Source organism: Pezoporus occidentalis, unplaced genomic scaffold, assembly GCF_034315485.1.
Source record: "Pezoporus occidentalis ecotype Australia unplaced genomic scaffold, CSIRO_AGI_Poc_V1 ctg50, whole genome shotgun sequence".
In the NCBI taxonomy this organism is placed as follows: Eukaryota; Metazoa; Chordata; class Aves; order Psittaciformes; family Psittacidae; genus Pezoporus; species Pezoporus occidentalis.
In genome coordinates this window covers 2,545,571-2,563,288 of record NW_026915836.1, presented here as the reverse complement: position 1 = coordinate 2,563,288, position 17,718 = coordinate 2,545,571, and the positions used below count along the sequence as shown (strand labels likewise).

The 17,718-nt window shown below is 37.8% G+C and overlaps 1 protein-coding gene across 3 annotated transcripts in view; it reads left to right on the top strand.

Annotated features, from left to right (window-relative positions):
• BABAM2 (BRISC and BRCA1 A complex member 2) overlaps positions 1-17,718 on the top strand; it is a 168,304-nt gene that overhangs the window by 18,106 nt on the left and 132,480 nt on the right. For all 3 annotated transcript variants that reach the window (XM_062637037.1, XM_062637039.1, XM_062637038.1), the window contains 2 exons: positions 1,217-1,293; positions 11,334-11,428. In XM_062637037.1, coding sequence (XP_062493021.1) covers positions 1,217-1,293; positions 11,334-11,428 — 172 coding nt within the window. The remainder of the gene's footprint in view (positions 1-1,216; positions 1,294-11,333; positions 11,429-17,718) is intronic.

Below are 17,718 nucleotides of genomic sequence, written 5' to 3'. Positions count from 1 at the left end.
TAAGGTAGGATGAAAGTTTTTGCTTTTTCGCTTACTCATCTTTTATCCTTTAGTGTGTGTATGGCCCAGTAAACCTATCTCCTTTCATTATATTGTCAGTGGTTTGTATTAGAGCTCAACCAGTGGTCCAATATATAAGCTTGGTCAAGTTATTTTACCTTTGTCTACCTTGTTTGCACTCTTTCGTCCAGAGTTGGCCAGTATAGCTTTGAGCTTTAAGCGGCTTGCAACAAGCCTAGCTCTGATGCTGGGGCTATAAAGATACAAAGCTAGCAAGAAGACTTCTGGGATCCCTGGATATGGGTAGCAATGTACTGCTGAGGGCTTCCAGCATTTTTGCTGCTGGGACCTATCATGCCTGCCAGCCCATAGTGGTGACAGCTCCAGGGACCGATCCTGTCGGTGAAACAATTTGTGTTGCTGTTTCTCCTTTTGCAGCTGAGATTTTTGGTTCTTTGTTATGCAAAGGTTTTGGCACATGACTTAAAAGGTTGTGAAAAAGCTGATCATTTCTGCCCTAGATGCTGAACAGTTTTTCAGTGACTTTTGTGTTCATAAAATATTCGCTCATCAGTGTAAGACCCAACTGCTGTTGTGATGCTCTGGATAAACAGGAGTTATGCAATAATCACAGATCATGAACGTACGTGCTCAGCTGTCACAGCCTCAAATACCTGAATCTGAAACTTGCTCACCTGGAGACTTATTGTGAGACTTTTCCACAGGGGAACAGTTAAAGCTTAGTGTAGGTAAAAGTGGCTGAACATTTGTGTATTAAGACTAAGATTCATCTGAATGGCAGGGATAGAGGGCATGTAACCGTGGTACTGTGGCACAGACAGAGTTGTGACCTGCAAAATTGTATACAAAGTAGATAATTTGGTGGCTTTGACTAGTTCATATAGAGTCGTATATGATTCTAGTAACACTCTTGAACCAATTGTGTATATATTTTTTGTGTTAAAATGGGGAAAAAAAAAAAGATAGTTGGCACAGATCCTGAAGTTTCTTATGCCGTTATGAGAACTGCTGGTCAAAAGAGAATGGGCCTCTGCATCTTTCCCATCTTTTCTTCTTTTCTAGAATCCTAGGGATGAGTATTTCTAGTATTCTCAACATCTTTATTATGTCAGTCGTTTTTACCCTGTAGAATAATGTCAGCATTTGCCACCATCTGTAACTGCTTAGCACATTCTTTTCTTATCTTTGTTTTCAGCTGTACATCCTTGACCCCTGGACCTAGCTGTGATCGGTTTAAGCTACATATCCCTTATGCTGGAGAAACACTCAAATGTAAGTTAAAAACTATTGCTATTGCATCTTGGCCTTTCTTTCAATGTTCTATATCATGCTAAGTTTTCCAGTGTGTCTGACTTCAGAGGTTTGAGATACCTGTGTTTGTTGTTTTTTCTTAAAGGTTCAGCTCTAAGAATATGCGACTGTAAAAACATCTAATTTTTAACTTAAGTTTACAGCCTTCCTTAATGCTACAAATTTGAAAACATGAATCCTGAAAGCCAAAAGTCACCTCCCAGCATTTCTAATAAAATCTCATGCCCAAGACAATCTCATGACCATTTTTAGACTCACTTCTGATTTGTATATGCTTTGTGTTGTTTCCTTCTCTTTTATGAAGAATTCCTTATTAAGCTCCAATAAAAGTAGTTGGTCTGATATTTTATTAGGTGTCTCTAAACAGTAACTGCCATAATTGACCAAATTAGAGAAATGTGACTTTTTTTTTTCTGGTTTAGTGGTGTGGTTAAATCCTCCTTACCCTTGGAGGCTCTGTAGATAGCTGGCTCATTTGTCCACTCTTCTATTATTTTGTTTTATTTCAAAGGATTAGGATAAAATTTGCTTTTTTATGTTTTTAGAAGGTAAAAGCCAGTTTTCTAAACACTTGAGTTGTTAAAAATGGTAAGGTTGTGTTGTTTTTATCTCTTAACAACTGAAACATGAGAAGGGATGAAGAATTTTCAGATAAAGTAAAATTTAAAATTTGGTGATTTTAGATTTAGGGCAGCGCTGGGGAAACCACGTCTGTAGTACTGTGTCCAGTTCAGGTCTACCTAGTGCCAGAAATGCATGGACACAGTGGAATAAGTCCAGCAAAAGACCACAACAGTGACTGAGGGACTGGAGCCTCTGTTGTGCAAGGAAAGGCCAAGAGAGCTGGGGTTTCTCAAGAAGAGAAGGCTCAGGGCAGATCTTTTCAGTGTGTATAAATACCTGATGGGGGGAAATGGAGAAGATGGAGCCAGGCTCTTCGCAGTGGTGGTCACTGTAGGGAAATGGTCACAAATTGAAATGCAGAAAATTCTATTTAAATATAATAACCCCCCCCTCATTTTGCGAGGGTGGTCAGTAAGTGGAATACAGTGTATTCGGAGCTCGTGTAGCTTGTATTTCTCCATTCTTGGAAATACTCAAAAAGCAACTGGATGTGGTCCTTATCAGTCTGTTCTTGGTGACGCTGCTCTGGGCTGAGGGATTGGACTAGGCAGTCTCTAGAGATGCTGTCCAAGCTCAGCTACCTTGTGGAGTCTGTGGAAAATAATGCTGTCTGGAGGCGCATGTACTCAGTGTGAACAGAAATGGTAAACACTGCAAACGCTGCTTTGATAGAATCCACTTAGACTGCATCATACATATGCTGGAGCTCTCCAAGGCATTTAAATAAGTTGTATTCCTTCTGTAGTAGTTTTTCTTGTCATTATGTAGTGTGCTAAAAGCCCTTCTTTATGAATAGAAATCAACACAATTAAACTTCTTATCACTAGAAGTACTTTAAATCTTCCATTTGGCACTTACAAAGAAAGTTGACTTTCCCAGTAGGTGGTCTAGAAGTTTGCTCGTGTGTTTGAGAGGGGAGCTAGGCTCGTGTATCAGTCTACTGTGACTATTTTATCTATTCTAAAAGTATGAAATTATGGCTCAAGAGGCTTTACTAATCATTCCCAAGAGATAAAAATGAAATATTAAGTCCTAGCTAGCAATTATTCAAAGAAGAAAAGGATATAGCTGTGCATTTATGCAGAATATTCAGTAAGTAACGGCCTTATTTATATGAAGCCAACAACCCTACTGGGTAGATTTTGTCTTTATTTAAACTTCTGTTTAAAAAAAAATGTGATACTGTGTAGCAGACTCAACCTGTTGAGTCTTCATGTGTCCTGCAGTGTGTGGTAGATTCTGCATGAGACTTGTTTGATGACAACAATCAAGATTTGGTGAAAAGAGGCTTCATTGGATGATACTGCTTTAGAGAGTAGTATTTTATTTTCTATGGGACTGTAGTAACTCTCTTATTTATCACCATACAGGGCCTTACTAGTACATTCTGAGAGCTTTACATCTTTACTGGTTTTTAAGTAGGTGCTATAATTGTTCCAGATTCATAAAGGAAAATTAGTAGATTAAAATGCCTGTATGCAAGGACATAGGAATACAGACTATAATAACATACTAAATGACTGTAGGCCAGTTAGAATACCTAGAAATACGATTATGGACTATGCCTTGAATTTAAATATTGAGAAATCAGCTGCTTACACCCCCTCCCCAGTTCTTTTATTTTGTACATCACATAAGCAATTAAAGGAAACAACTATAATGCTACTGCTCTTCTCCATCTTTGCAAAACCCATACCACGCATTCTAACCATGCTATGTATTTTAAGGTGATCAATTGAAAGTGATGTAAACAAGTGTATCTTTTCAGAGGTACCTAATAATATCAAGTAATAATAATACTCCACATTTCAGCATTACATGTTTGGAAATGCTGTGAATCGTTCAGTCTCACAGCATGTGGAATAAATAGTGATGTGGGCAGATTCAAGAAAGCTTGAATAATTTTGTGTTTAGATCTGTAATGTTGGCAAGGGAAGACGGCCATGGTGTGCAACCAGAGATTTGTAGATACTTTGTTGTAGGCTGTTGCTAGATATGTTATCTTTCAAAGGCAGAATATTTCTGCAAAAGAAAGTTGCGAAATCTGCCAGAATAAAAAGGTTGGCTGAAAATGCTCAAGATCACCAATGTACGGTCTTTATTATGTGGTACCAAATACAGGCTCAAGTGTGTAGTTCCTTTGTGGTTTGTGTTACATCCTCTTTGCAACAGATCAGATCTTTGCATATCATCAATCATAACCGCTGCCACTGCACAAATACCCTAATATGAATCCTAGTGTGTCGAAAACTGTTGGTTTGCTACTTTAGGGAAGTATAATTGCATAGTCACAGTCCTCGTTTCTGAAAGACCAGAAAATTCACTGTTCCTTGAAAAAGGAGAAAGTACTTGCAGACAAGGCAGTGGCTGACTACCTATAGTGTAAAACAATTGTCTTATTAGCTTTGGTAAGATCTTGTAAACATCTTGTGAGTTAACAATGGCTTGTTCATAACTAATGTGTTTCTGGAGATCCAGCTAGTTACCTAATCAGGGTGGTTTTTTTTTCAGATGCCATGTTTCACCTTACTCTTGCATGTATTTCAAGCTGCTGGAATGTTATTCAGCTCCACCTAGGAAGCTTGGAGACCTTGGAGATAACCACAATTTTATGCTGGAGAAAAAGCTATGTCAATGTGTGTTGTCAGGGGGCTTATAAGGATGCTGAGGAGGGAGTCTTCATTAGGGACTGTAGTGACAGGACAAGGGGTAACAGGTTAAAACTTAAATAGGGGGAGTTTAGATTGGATATAAGGAGGAAATTCTTTTCTGTAAGGGTGGTGAGGCACTGGAATGGGTTGCCCAAGGAAGTTGTCAATGCTTCATCCCTGGTGGTGTTGAAGGCCAGGTTGGACAGAGCCTTGGGTGCCATGGTTTGGTGTGAGGTGTCCCTGCCCATGGAAGAGGGGTTGGAACTGAATGATCTTAAGGTCCTTTCCAACCCAAACTATTCTATGATAAATTAGTTTGTGATACCATAAGTTTTGTGTTTTCATGGCCAGAATGGTTAGAAAACTTGAGTCTACACTTCCTTGACTGTCAGTTAAAATCTGAGGCAGACATTGTTTTATCAGTTCATCCAGCACTTAATGCTGTTTTGTTAAACTTAGTGCTTTCCTTTATATTTGCATTTTTCAAAGCTTGTAATGTTTGACTCCAAGAAGACTGTCTGTAATATCCAGGAAGAGGTTGAATCTGTGTTCCAAGGATAAAGCCTACTTAAAGTGGCATGCAGAGCTGTCCTTTATTGCTAACTGGACAGCAGTATCTGCTGAGTAAAGTTTGGTATTCTTTCTGGAGAAGTACTTGTGTATTTTCAGGTGAAGTGTTTTGTAACTCTTGCAGGTATTTTGGTTTTCCTTGCTAAACCATCAAAGCAGATGTCACAGTGGAAACTGTCAGGCTAAGCAGAGTTCTAAGCTGTAATGGGCTTTATTGAATAATATCAATAATTAAAATATACCATTAAGAATCAGTTCCTTGGTCATGGCAATTTTCTCCCAGTGAACCCTGGAATCTGTTGATTTTTGGTTTTCCTTTGTCACTCAAGCTTTCACTGCTTCTTGCTGATAAGAGAGGTTGATTCTTGGTAGTATTTTGTTTTTGTGTATTTTTTTTTTTTGCCTATGCTCTTCAGATTTTCTTTTTCAGGCACTGATGCCTCCCTCCCTCTCTCTCTGTCTTTCAGTGCTGTCATCTGGAATTTCACAGTGATTAAACAATGTGTTGCCCTTGCAATGCTACTGTTCTCTGTGGCCTCTTGAACTCTAGTATTTGAATCTTCTGTCTGATTTTTCACTGTTTTTTCTGTGAGAGGATTACAGCTCTGGGTTCTACTGGCACCACTTTGATTTCCTTGATCTCAAAGAACATTTCCTTTGTCTCGTTTAAAGCTTGGATTTTCCTTTTTTGCTTCTGATTTCTATTTTTTCCTGTCTTACTCATTTTAGTTACAGGTCTTAGAGGAGGAAATCACAGTTTTGCTGCCTAAGTGGTCTAAGAATATAGCTCATAATGCACTGTACAGAATTTCATCTGCCTTTATTCCCGTGATGGACAGCAACACCCCAGCAAAAATGGAATTACTCCTGCATCTTCTCCCAGTAGTAATTTTGTATTTACCAAAGTTGTGCTGTCATTCCAGGAACTGTATCTTTCTTGCCAGCCAATTAATAATGGGCTCTATAGATAGTCTATTACTGAATTTGACTTCAAGCCTCTAGACCAAAAATCTTTATAGTGGGATCCAGTGACAAGTCAGCAGGTCTGCATTTAGTTCATTTAAATCCTGTCCTACTGCTGACTACACTGACTTGTTATCTTGGTTGCAGATTGTAGTGAATAACTGGTTATTTTTGTACCTGTAAAGACAGTTAACAGTGGCTGGTTTAGGTAAGAATTATTTTATAGAGGGGATTGATCAGTGGGTTTTGTCTACAACTTGTGTGGCTATTAGAAGAGATACGTTAACATTCTGCATAGATGAATAATATGGTTCTACTTACTGTCTGTTTATTCTCCATACTTAGTGCTGACCTAGACATTCTTGCGTCAGTAAAAGCTGAAGAATATTATGCTCTCAAAAGTAGAGGAAGTTAACTGGTACATTGTTTCCTAATTTTGCTGCCTTCAGGGATGTTAACCCCATCTTTCAACAATACCAAATATATGGTATGGTTAACAAAAAGAAGAATATCTCAAAAGGGAAGTTATCAAGAGAGGAAGAACTGTATATAGGAGAGGCCAGTGGAAAGCAACTATAAGAATTTAAGAAATATCTCTGTGTGAGAGTTACACCTGTCTTGCTTTAAGTTAATCCTTACTACTTTGTTAGAATTGCTTATGCATTTTGATAGATGAGAGAAGAACAGTGTGTGCATGTGTTTTAAAGAAATTATAGATTTAAATATGATTTTTTTTTTGACCATTGGGAGCATATTATCTTTTTTTTTGAAATTCTGTAAAGTAAAATATTTCAAAATATAATGTTGTTTGCCTGAGGAGATAAAAGGAAGAGAAAGTAATATTTTTGGATAATGAAAAAAGAAAGATCTACCATACATCCCTTTTCTTCTAAATTTATCTTTGAGCCCATGGCTTTAACTTTATTAAAGTAATTTCAAATTCTGTAGTAGTATTTAATTGGAATTGTAATTCCACTGAAGTAATTATTGGCTAGTGTATCTATAGAAATGAGAGAAATATGATATAAGTATGAAGGTTTTGCTTCCTTTGTTCTAACAGTGGGATGGTCATGGTCAGTAGCCCTGAGAACACCACTGTCAAGGGAATAACAGTTGAAACATGAGGATCTGCATACTCATGGGTTGGAGATACAAGAGAAAAGGGTATTTGTTTCATTTAGGTGAGAAGGGGAGAGAATGCAGGGGGTTTTGCTGGTTTTGCTTTTGAAATTAAAATGGTAACCATTCTCAGACTCTTTAAGCACAACATTTTTGCCAGTGGCTTTATTGGTTGAAAATCTGTATGGTTTCATCACAGCACAGTTATATTGAAGGAAGGTAAACCACTGGTAAACTGTGCAGTTATTCAACTAGATTTGTAACTGTAAATTGCTAAAAAAAAGGTAAAAAGAAAAAAATGTGTTTTTCTACTGGGTCAGGACAAACTGGTAGCTTGTGATTCAAAATATTGACCACCTTGTATTTTGTAAGCACAATGCGGAGGCTAGTGTTAACATTAATCTGAAGCAAAACCAGATTTGCTTGTTGCCTTGGCCATTGTTTTTGGTTAAATACGTTGTATTTGACGGCAGAGAAGCTTTTTTCAATTTATGTGTCGTACTCCTGCCAAGCAAACTGTTAACTGCAGTTTTAATTTCTCTGCTTTGTGGTATTTAACAAGAATAAAATTCAGATTTAGGATTGTTTCCCTTTCTTTAGTCTGATTTTGAATGGTGTATTTTTGTGGAGAATATATAACTTATGAAAATATCTCATGCTTGTGGTTGTGAATAGAGCAAACTCATTCCTTAGTACCCAAGCTTCTGAGAGTCAGAGGTGTTGCTTTTTCTGGCCTAGTATGGTAAAATAAGCAAGACATGGGAGAAACTATGTAGAAGAGGAGAGCATGGAACAGAAAAGATAGAGAGGCCGGGGATCAAGTGGGTGAATGTCTAACATGGCTCAGAAAAAGGTTTTTTTTCTTTCCTTTACCAACTAGCTGAACGCTTTTGGATTCATGGCATAAGCGAGACTTACTAGAATAAGATTTGACCAAGGGGATGCATTTTTCCTTTTTTAAGTCAGTGGAAAAAAATGTTCTAAGGTTACATCTTCAGTAGTAAGTTGCAGTATTTAACTGCCAGAATGAAAACCACTGATGATAGAAAGCACAGCTTTTTTCTAACTGTTTACATTGAAGTGGAAATGCCATTTGGTTGTGATCTTTTTTGTCTTTAATGTCACCCAGCCTGTGTGAGGTTTGATTGTAGCAGAATAAATTAGGGTTTACATTTGGATAAAAACCTGTGGTACTGTAGGAAGAGGGTGTTGTGTTTCTGGTTTACTTAGAAAATAAGGACAACAGCATGATTTGATTGGTTCCATGGGGTTGTAAAATGTTTTGAGTATGTCTCAGCGCTAGTGTTTTGTTATTTTATGATCAACAGGCACTGAAATAATAGTTTTGCTTATTTTGAAACCTGGAGAACCCTTCAGCCATGTACTGTGTAGTGTTTTGGAAGATGACTATAGGGAAAAATAATCTTGAGATACACATGGGTTTCAAAATTACTTTTACTAAAGGGACTTGGGAGTTTGGATTTGAGGCATGTTTATCCTAGGCTGGTAGAAGCAATGACAGCAATTATAAGTAACAGTAACAGAAAATAAAATATCACAATGTTAATTTTGACTCTGGATTCTGATCCTTGTAGTGAGTACCTCTGTGATGGCAGTAGATGGTGAAAACTTCTCAAACCAAAATACCTGTGTAGTTAGTCATTCACTGTGAATAAGGAATGATATACCACTTGGTAGGAGAAGGAGTGTGACAGAAAGTAATAAAGAACAACTATGGGCATGTAAGAGAGGTAGTAGATTGGCTTGACCAGCTGCAATCGTGATGTGCCTAACTTCAGCATGACCATGCATCACACCTGAGTGGTAAGAGAGGGTCCTGTCCTTAGGTATTGATCCTGGTTCCACGGCAGGAATCACTGCATAGATAGGCAGCTGACCTAAACCTCAAGTTGTGAAAGTTTACCCCTTAGCATTTTAAACTAATAATGCCAATTTCAGTTTACTGTCATACTGCACCCGTGCATGGGATGATGTGCTGGGGGCTGCTGTGAATTCAGTTCATGCTGTAGAACCGAAAACACTGGGAGGAAACAAGTTTGTACCTGCTTGAACTTTCACATCGCACCTACTGTCGCAGTTTTGCTGAAGTTCACCTGTTACTGTGGAGCTTGCAGACTTGAATACTCTTAGAAGAGTCTTGGAGCCACCTCATGATCTAAGGTTCTATAACAGATTCTCGCTAATCAAATATGGAGTTATAACATGAAAAATATGCAATTATTTTGAGCCTTTTTTTACTCTGGGCAGTCTTTTGTAGTGTCTGTGTAGTTGGAGTGCAGCTCCTGGTGAGCAGAGCTGTAGCTGTGTGCACTGTTTCATCAGCTCTGTTAAAACAGGAATGCAGAGAATGAAAAGCATGCAACTAGCAACTGCAATACGAAAACTGTGTGTTAAATGAGTTACTTAGCATCACATAAGAATATGGTAAGACCACAGATACAGTTCTTTCCTTCCGAGTAGCACAGGGTTACCGAAGTCTTTTTCATTGTGCTGTGTTCTGAGTTATTCCTAACACACCTTTATCTAAGCAAAGATCAGTCAAAGACTGTATAAAGGTGCCATCTCCTTCAACACATAACCTCAAGAGTTGCCTGCTGTGGATGTAGAAATTGGTGAGGTTGTTGCAAGAAGCGATACACAACTTTTTAATTATAGTAAATATGAAGAAAAGGATTGAGTTATGGTGGCATAGGAACTATCCAGCCTAATAAATGTCAACTTTCTGAATTTTGTTGCTGTATTAAGGTTTGGGCACTCTAGTAATTATTTTCTCTTAATAAGGTGCCTTTCTTATTGCAAGTTTATGCAGGTGTTGGTGCCTGTTTTGTTCTTCTTTGAAATGAAATGAAAGATTGATTTCGTTGACTGTGTTGGGTATTTTAACTGGCAGACTTCTGTTATTTGCCGTGTCCCATACTTATATGTGCTCCTGACAGTTGTGAAAGGAAGGAGTGTGGACAGGATAAACCTACACTGTGTTCTACTGAGTCCTGTGATCAGCGAGTTTATGATTTAGAGTAATACTGTAGAGCATACCTACTGCAGCCTGGCTGTTGGCTTCTTGGTGGTGAGCCCTTATCCTCTGCAAATTAATCTTTACAGCATCCTTGCTTCCAGCAAGAGCCAGGATAAGTTTACAAAATATTAGCAATTAAAATTGTCACCTTGAATGTCTTGTGTAGGCACTGACTTCTTTCTTCTAATGCTTGCTACATCACAAATATGCTTTATGTAAAAGCTCGGAGTTATGTTGTCATATCTTCATAAAGAAGAAAGAGTGATTATGGCTGGGTTTTTTTAAAGACCTCACATGCAGATGACCACCTCAACCTATATGAACTCTGAAGTATGTTTACTAGTGAAATAACACAGCCCAAATTTCATTGCACTGTCACCTCAGTAATTAACTGCATATCTTGTGACACTGGCAAGATGAGAACTCAGTGCCAAGCTGTGATGAAGTTTTACGGTTTTAGTTAATTTTAGTCTTTCCATTTAGATGCATAATACTGCATTTCTCTTGGCCTGAATTTGGATAGTTGGAATGGTTCCTATTGAACTGCATGTTCTTCCTTCTAAGAGTTGGGGGTGGCAAGGAGACTAAGGAGTAAGTGCTACTAAGTTTTGAAAGCTTCAGTATTTTGAAAATTCCAATCTTAGTAGTTTGCATTTGACTTTAAGTTAATATGCCAAGCACAGCAATCTAAATGTGGCACTTCTTGAAAACAAGATTACTTTTCTAAGTTGATGGTTTGAGGCAACCCTCAGTAGTGTTTGAATTGCCATTTGAGATATGAAGCAATAATGTATTTCATGTTTCATTGCTTGCAGAGGAGGAAGAAGCTGTGCCTCAGGAATTTGACTTCATCCCCCAAAACATCTGATGCTTATCTTGCCTGTGAAGTTTTGTAAAATATATGGACATATACATGAAATATATTTAATGTAGCTATCAAATTTTATATGAAAATGTGTATCATATGTACAATATTTTATGTATTTATAAGCAGATACATAAAAATGCAAACAATGTATTCATTTATTACTTTTCAGGGGATATAATTTTCAATGCTCACTATCCTGACCTGCCACCAGATTTTATCTTTGGAGAGGATGCTGAATTTTTGCCTGATCCTTCTGCCTTGCATGTAAGTACTTCACTGTTTGAGAGCCTTATACTGTGCAAGGAGACTTGGCTTTTTAAAATAGCTTCAGCAGTAGGAATTTTCTAACAATGCAGAATAAAGAGAAAAACCCACCTTTGTTCTCATTGTTATGCGAGTATAAACACTTTGTCTTCTAATGTGATTTAAAGTTGAATTCATAAATGTGGGTTGTTTTTTTAATATGTATTTTAATCAAGATGACATTTACAATAACTATTCAGAGTATCTTTAAGAATGTGTCTGTTTAATATTTGACCATCTTAAAAGGTCTGTCTTGTCAGAAAGGATTATTAATTGTGTCTTTAAAAAGCATTTAGAAAGTACCATAATTGTGTGCAGGGATGCTGATTTCTGTTTTCCTGTGAGGAAGGATAGAGCCAGGTTGTATGTTGTTGGAACCACTGCATCAAAGAAAGGTAGCTGCTCATATGTGTTAGTGTTACTATCAAGACAAAGAAATGCCCTTCTAAAAGGTGGGAGGGTCAGGAATTAGCAATAAAATATTTTTACACAGCCTTATTACTGTGGAAAAGAAGAATACAACCTGAAACCAAGCATTTTGTTGCCTATTCAAAATTAGCCTCAAGTAGTAAAGCCTGGTTTGAAGAATCATAGAATCACAGAATGATTTGGGTTGGAAGGAGCCTTAAAGCTCATCCAGTTCCAACCTTCCTGCCTTGAGCAGAGGCACCTTCCACTGGACCAGGTTGCTCAAAGCCCTGTCCAACCTTGTCTAATAAAAAGCTATTAATGCTTTTAAAATACTTCTCCTTCTCAGAAGTTGCTAAAGCCATATTAAGGTATTTTGAAACCCAAAGTGTTTTTCTCTTTTACTCTCCCCCTCTCTTTGGGTTCTATTCTGATGCCTTTGCAGATCTGAAGCCTTGTTTCTGAGTTGACAGTATCGTTTGTCAATAGGATTTGGGCACGTTTTCTTTTTCCAGTAAGTCTGCAGTGCTTGTAGTTATGTTGCAGAGTTTAGTGGCTGTGTCAGAAAAGTATGCCTTTGCCAGAGAGCTCTACTGTAATTCCTGCTTGGTCACTTCCTCTGTACTTTCAGCGTTTATTAGAAAATTGACCAAAAATCAATGGACACTTAATATTTCATTTTGTCGGGTGCCTGTAAGGGTATATGGGAGTCACTGGCACAAACGTGCACCTGGGAAATGTTCCTTAACTGAACTTCTCCTGGTGCAGGGCCTTGCTAGGCTCTTTACACAGTCCTCTCCTGCAGCCTCGTGTGTTTTATGAGCATGACTCCAGAGCTCCGCAAAGCAAGGTAGAGGCTGTCATGCTGTACTGTTCAGTGCTGGGGTACATGTGTCATGGTGGATGAACACAAGGCAGTGGCCACGGAGTTGAAGACGTCCTTCACATGTGATGTGACAGATGTGTTCTTTTTTGGTGTTAGCTTTATTCACGTCACAGTAAGTTGTATTAAGACGCTACACAATCTTAAAATAATTAGTTTTAATAATTACTTTTAGCATGCCTAGCAGAAGTTTTAAAAGGTGAATGTCTTCTTTGCGCAGTCACTGTGCTGTTAAGCTTGCAGGCTCTTTTGGGAAGGAGGCAGGCTGCTGCTGAAGAGTTATGTGTTAGTCATTTATAGGAAAGGTTTTTCTTTATATGATAATCCTAGAATTATTTTTACACTTTTATTTACTACTTCTTCTATTCTCCCCTTTTTATGTTTTTTTTTTCACAGTCTTAAAACTTCCTAACAAGTATTCATTCTAGCAACCGCTTCCTACACTTCATGTTAAAGGAAGAGGAGCACTTTGTAATGTACTGAAAAACTGAAATTAATAACAAATAGAAACTGTGATATTAAATAAAGACAATTTGGGGCATCTTGCAGAAATGCTATTCAGATGGAGAAGCTTGCTGAGAGTGATACGGTGCCATATTTCTCATGTGAAAGGAAGTCATTAGCAACGATAAAAACTTTAGTTTTCTTTCTCTCTTTCTTACATTGTTCATTAATGATGCTCCTTTTGGGAGTGTTGTTTTTCCCCTGCCGAAGCACAGAACAGACTTCCCATCCTCTTTGTTGGATAGTGTCTTGAAGAGCCATTTGCTCCTTGATAGGTGATGATATATGAACCAGCCTATTTTAAAATTAATTAAAAAGAAACCAAAAAGGAAATTTGCAAGTCAACAGCATTCTTTTGGTCATTATATCTTACTATAGTATTCACTATGTAAATGTAACCTTTTTGATAAGGTTCTTGGTCATTCTTTTGCAGTCCATCCTGATGTTATCGGAGCGCATTATCTCTACCTTGCAGCTGTGGTCTATATGGAGTATTTTTGCTTTTGCATTTGCCTTTCAGCATTCAGCATGGTTTGCAGAGTTTTTCTTCAAAATGTTATGTTAACAATTATGATAAATATTTGAATAAGTCCCTTTTTTCCACAAATCTCAGAGCTGTTTAATGAAGATAATTTTAATTGAATTCTAAGATATTAACAGGATTCTTTTATGTACTACCATGTCTTTCTACTAAATATAAATAAAAATAGATTAGCATGTTGAACGCAATTTAGTGCTCTTAATCTTGAGCAATCTTCCGATACTTTTGATGCAATGGTTCCTGGCAATCAAAACAAAATCTACCATGCACAAAAGCATGTAGATGGCATTAAATGAGTGCAGTCTTTAAGTAAGTAGTATGTACAGCTGGATCTGTGGGAATTCTGATGTTGAGCCTTCCTGCACTGCTCTCATCTGCCTGAATGTCTTGTTTTCCAAGCAGAAGTCATCACACACTTATATGGCTTGAGTCAGGTATTATGCTTAGCTTGAAATGAGAACCAGGTACTCCAGATTCCTCAATCTTACGTGGCTTTAATAGAGGCTGTTGGTAGAGTTCCCTGAAGACATTTGAATGGCTGTGCTGCAGATGGCTTTAGTCACTCCTTCAGTTTCCATGGCCATGGGCAGACCTTCGAGTTAGGTTTTCACCAAGCATGCTAACAGGTATTCAGTTAAGCAGTTTATAGGCAGACAGCTAAAACAAGATTCCATATATACTGCATTTTAAAAAGTAGATGCTGTAGGTGAAGACTTCATACTATGGTTTGGTTTTGTGTTTTTTTTTTCCTGAAGAATTCCTAAATAGCTGGGCCAGTGTTTCCGCACTGGGTGATACATTGAGTGCTCCTTTTTTAATAAGCAGAGCTAATCAACTGCTTTGTTAAATTGGTATTGCAATCACAGAATCAAGTTGAAAATGCTCATTGAAACTCAGTTTTGCTTCTGTGTCTTGCACAAAGATTATAAGTCACTTCAGTGTGAAACTCACGTTGAGTCTCAAGTTTAGCACTGCAAAATACATGCTTGTTTAAATGCCTTACCAGAAGTACTTGCTCCTCTGGTCACAGGGTCTGATTGTGCGCATTCTGATCTTATTCTAGAATGATGTAGGCATCGAGGAACAACTTAACAGAGGGGCAACTGTTCCTTATATTTTGGGTTGGTTTTTTTTTTTTATAATACAGTTTGTTACAGTCAGAGGGCTAAATTCTTCAGGTTGATGATGCTATTCACGCTAGAAACAGACTTGTTTTTTTATTTTCATTAACGATGTACTCAACTGTCGCATGCATTTGATACTTGTGTATAGTATGCATAAATAAGATCAGCTTCTCTCAATGTAAATAAAAAGCTTCTTCCCTGCTCTAGTGTTTATTCATTTTGGATAACAAGTATTAGAAATGGATTTTAAAAACAACCTATGATTCACTCGGTTCTGATTAAAAATTCAGTTGGCACAAAACAAGATTAGTGATTGTGTGCGGATGAGATTAATTTGGAGCTCATTACAATGACGCCAGTTTGAGTAACAAGAATTGTTTGTTATGTTAGCCTAGTTGATTGTTAATGTGAGACAGTTAATAACTGAAGTGCTTATGCAAAATGTTAACCCCAGTTTTCCAATGATTTTGAAATGTATTCTGTTTGGCAAAGAGGAGACAATAGTGGTACACGCAAGCTAACTGTCAGTTTAAGGATTTGGGTTTCTTAGCATCCTACTTCAGGTCTCCAGCTAGTGCCCACCCATTGATATCAAAAAGGCTCCATTAACCTCATTGAGCACAGAGGCAAGAGGACATTAGCATTTCCTGAAGCTTAGTAAGTGCTGAATGAGGTCCTTGTGGGATAGTATATATGGGAGTACTTAGTGTTAGTGACATGCATTGGTGTGGGAGAGGGAGGAGGGCATTGTCATCACAGAACTTCAGAGAATGGGCCACTGCTGTTCTCGTGCCAGTGCATAGTATTGGGAGGATTGTTTCCCTTTGTCTAATTGCTGTTACTGAGTGCACATTTCAGTCACTGTAGAGTTGATTCAGCTAATTGTGCGCATTGAGTGAATTGGCTGTCATGCTCTATATCTTCTGTAAAACAATGTTTATTTTAAGTTCTTGTATTTGTAGTTATTAGACTCCATATTTATCATTTGGCTATATGATGACTGTCATGAAGGCTGTATTGCTTTCTATAGCTGTGTTCAGAATCTTAATCATTACAACTCTCAACTTGCTGATTTAGCTTTTAATGAGTAGCGTAGAGATCCTTTAAATATCTCCCTATTCCATAACTATTGTTCATTTACTATCAGGTGGATGAGACTGATGTTTAAACAGCATCAATTGTTCCTATGCTCACAGTAACTACAAAAAAGCCCAAATAGCCCTTATGCTAGCTAATGCCACTTGAACTGTTCTGTTCTGTCTGTTGTATTATTGACAAAGACGCAGGTGTTATGTGTTCTAGTATGAAAGCCCCACATAAGAGCAATGAGCATGATTGTTTTCAGAATATGACATTAAAGTCACGCAGCAGGTTCTCTTTGTCTGGGAAATGTGTGGGTAAGTTCAAATTATTTTGGCATTACTGTCACTTCTGCTTGCTTCATTTGGGATGGCAGCAGCAGATTTTGTTCTTGGACCTCTAACCTATTACACTTGTACTGAAAGCCTTAAATTACTTTGTTTTCAGTTGAACTTAGGGAATTTAAGTGAAACAGAATGCAGGATTTGATCCTGCATATTATTAGATTTTTTTTGTCTTGTTTTAAACTTTTTTATGTTCATATTTTTTGTGTTCACTTTTTAGTCATGTCCTGGCTTTCTATGTCAGGATGTGTTTTGGTGATGTATAATCCAGTGCTATTTGCTGTTTGATTTTCTAAAACAAATGTGAGTTCTGAAAACTGTTTATTCCTGTCCTTCTATATCGATCCTACCCATTTTTATGTATTGGGGATGTATGTGTGCATATATGTACACATATACATGGTAAATGCATATGGTTGCTGAGGTTTGTATGGTATGAATAAGCAGTGTTAACAAAGTCACGTTTTATACCATCAGAAGAGTAATTTAACTCGGGAACTTTCCCAACAGGAGGACCTTTTGGCCAATATTGTTGGCTTTTATGGTATACGTTTTGTCCATGTTTTCAAACAGTAGAGTTATTGCTCTTTAAGCCAGACCTGAAAGGATCTAATTTTGGGTGTATTTTGGTCTGGGTTTGATGTCTGAGCTCCATGCAGTTCTCCCAGGCAATCCTCGTTTTTTCTTCCTTGATGCAGCTAACAAGGGCTGTCACAAACCAGGCACAGGTTTTCTGCCTTTTATTTTTGCTGTGCTTGTACTTGCTTTAAAACCCCCAAAAGAGGGTTCTGGCTGGGAATCATCTCCTGGGGTGGCCTGGTCAGCTTGACTATAACCTGTGTGAGGCCAGAATCCAGGAGGTCCTTTTGAGAAGTCATACGGTGCTGAGAGGGAGGGTTAGGATCGTCTGTGTGGTACAGTTCAGTAGAAGGAATTCAAGATGATGACAGAAAACAAGGTTTTCCTATCATCTTTCCATTTCCTCTTCCTTCAAGGCCTTTCTATATTGGTAAATTACTCCTTTTTCTCCTTGTTTTAGTTTCTGAATTTCTCTGCTAACTTTCCCTTTTTACTTATCCTCTTAGTCCAAAACGTTTATATTTATAGGGCTGAGATGGAGTTAGCTACATTGTATTACTTTGTGATTTTCTTTTCATCTAAATCGTTGTATATATTTACCTTACTTTTGTTTTCCAAACTTTCAGCATTTCCTAGCACAGTTTACAAAACTTGGCTTTCTGTCTCAAAGTGTAAGCAGAAGAGAATATGCTGAGGTCCGTAGTTCTGCTTTAGTTGATCACAGCATTTTGTCTGGACTTCTCACCCAGCAAATCCAGAAATTGGGAAAAAAGTCCACAGTTTGATAT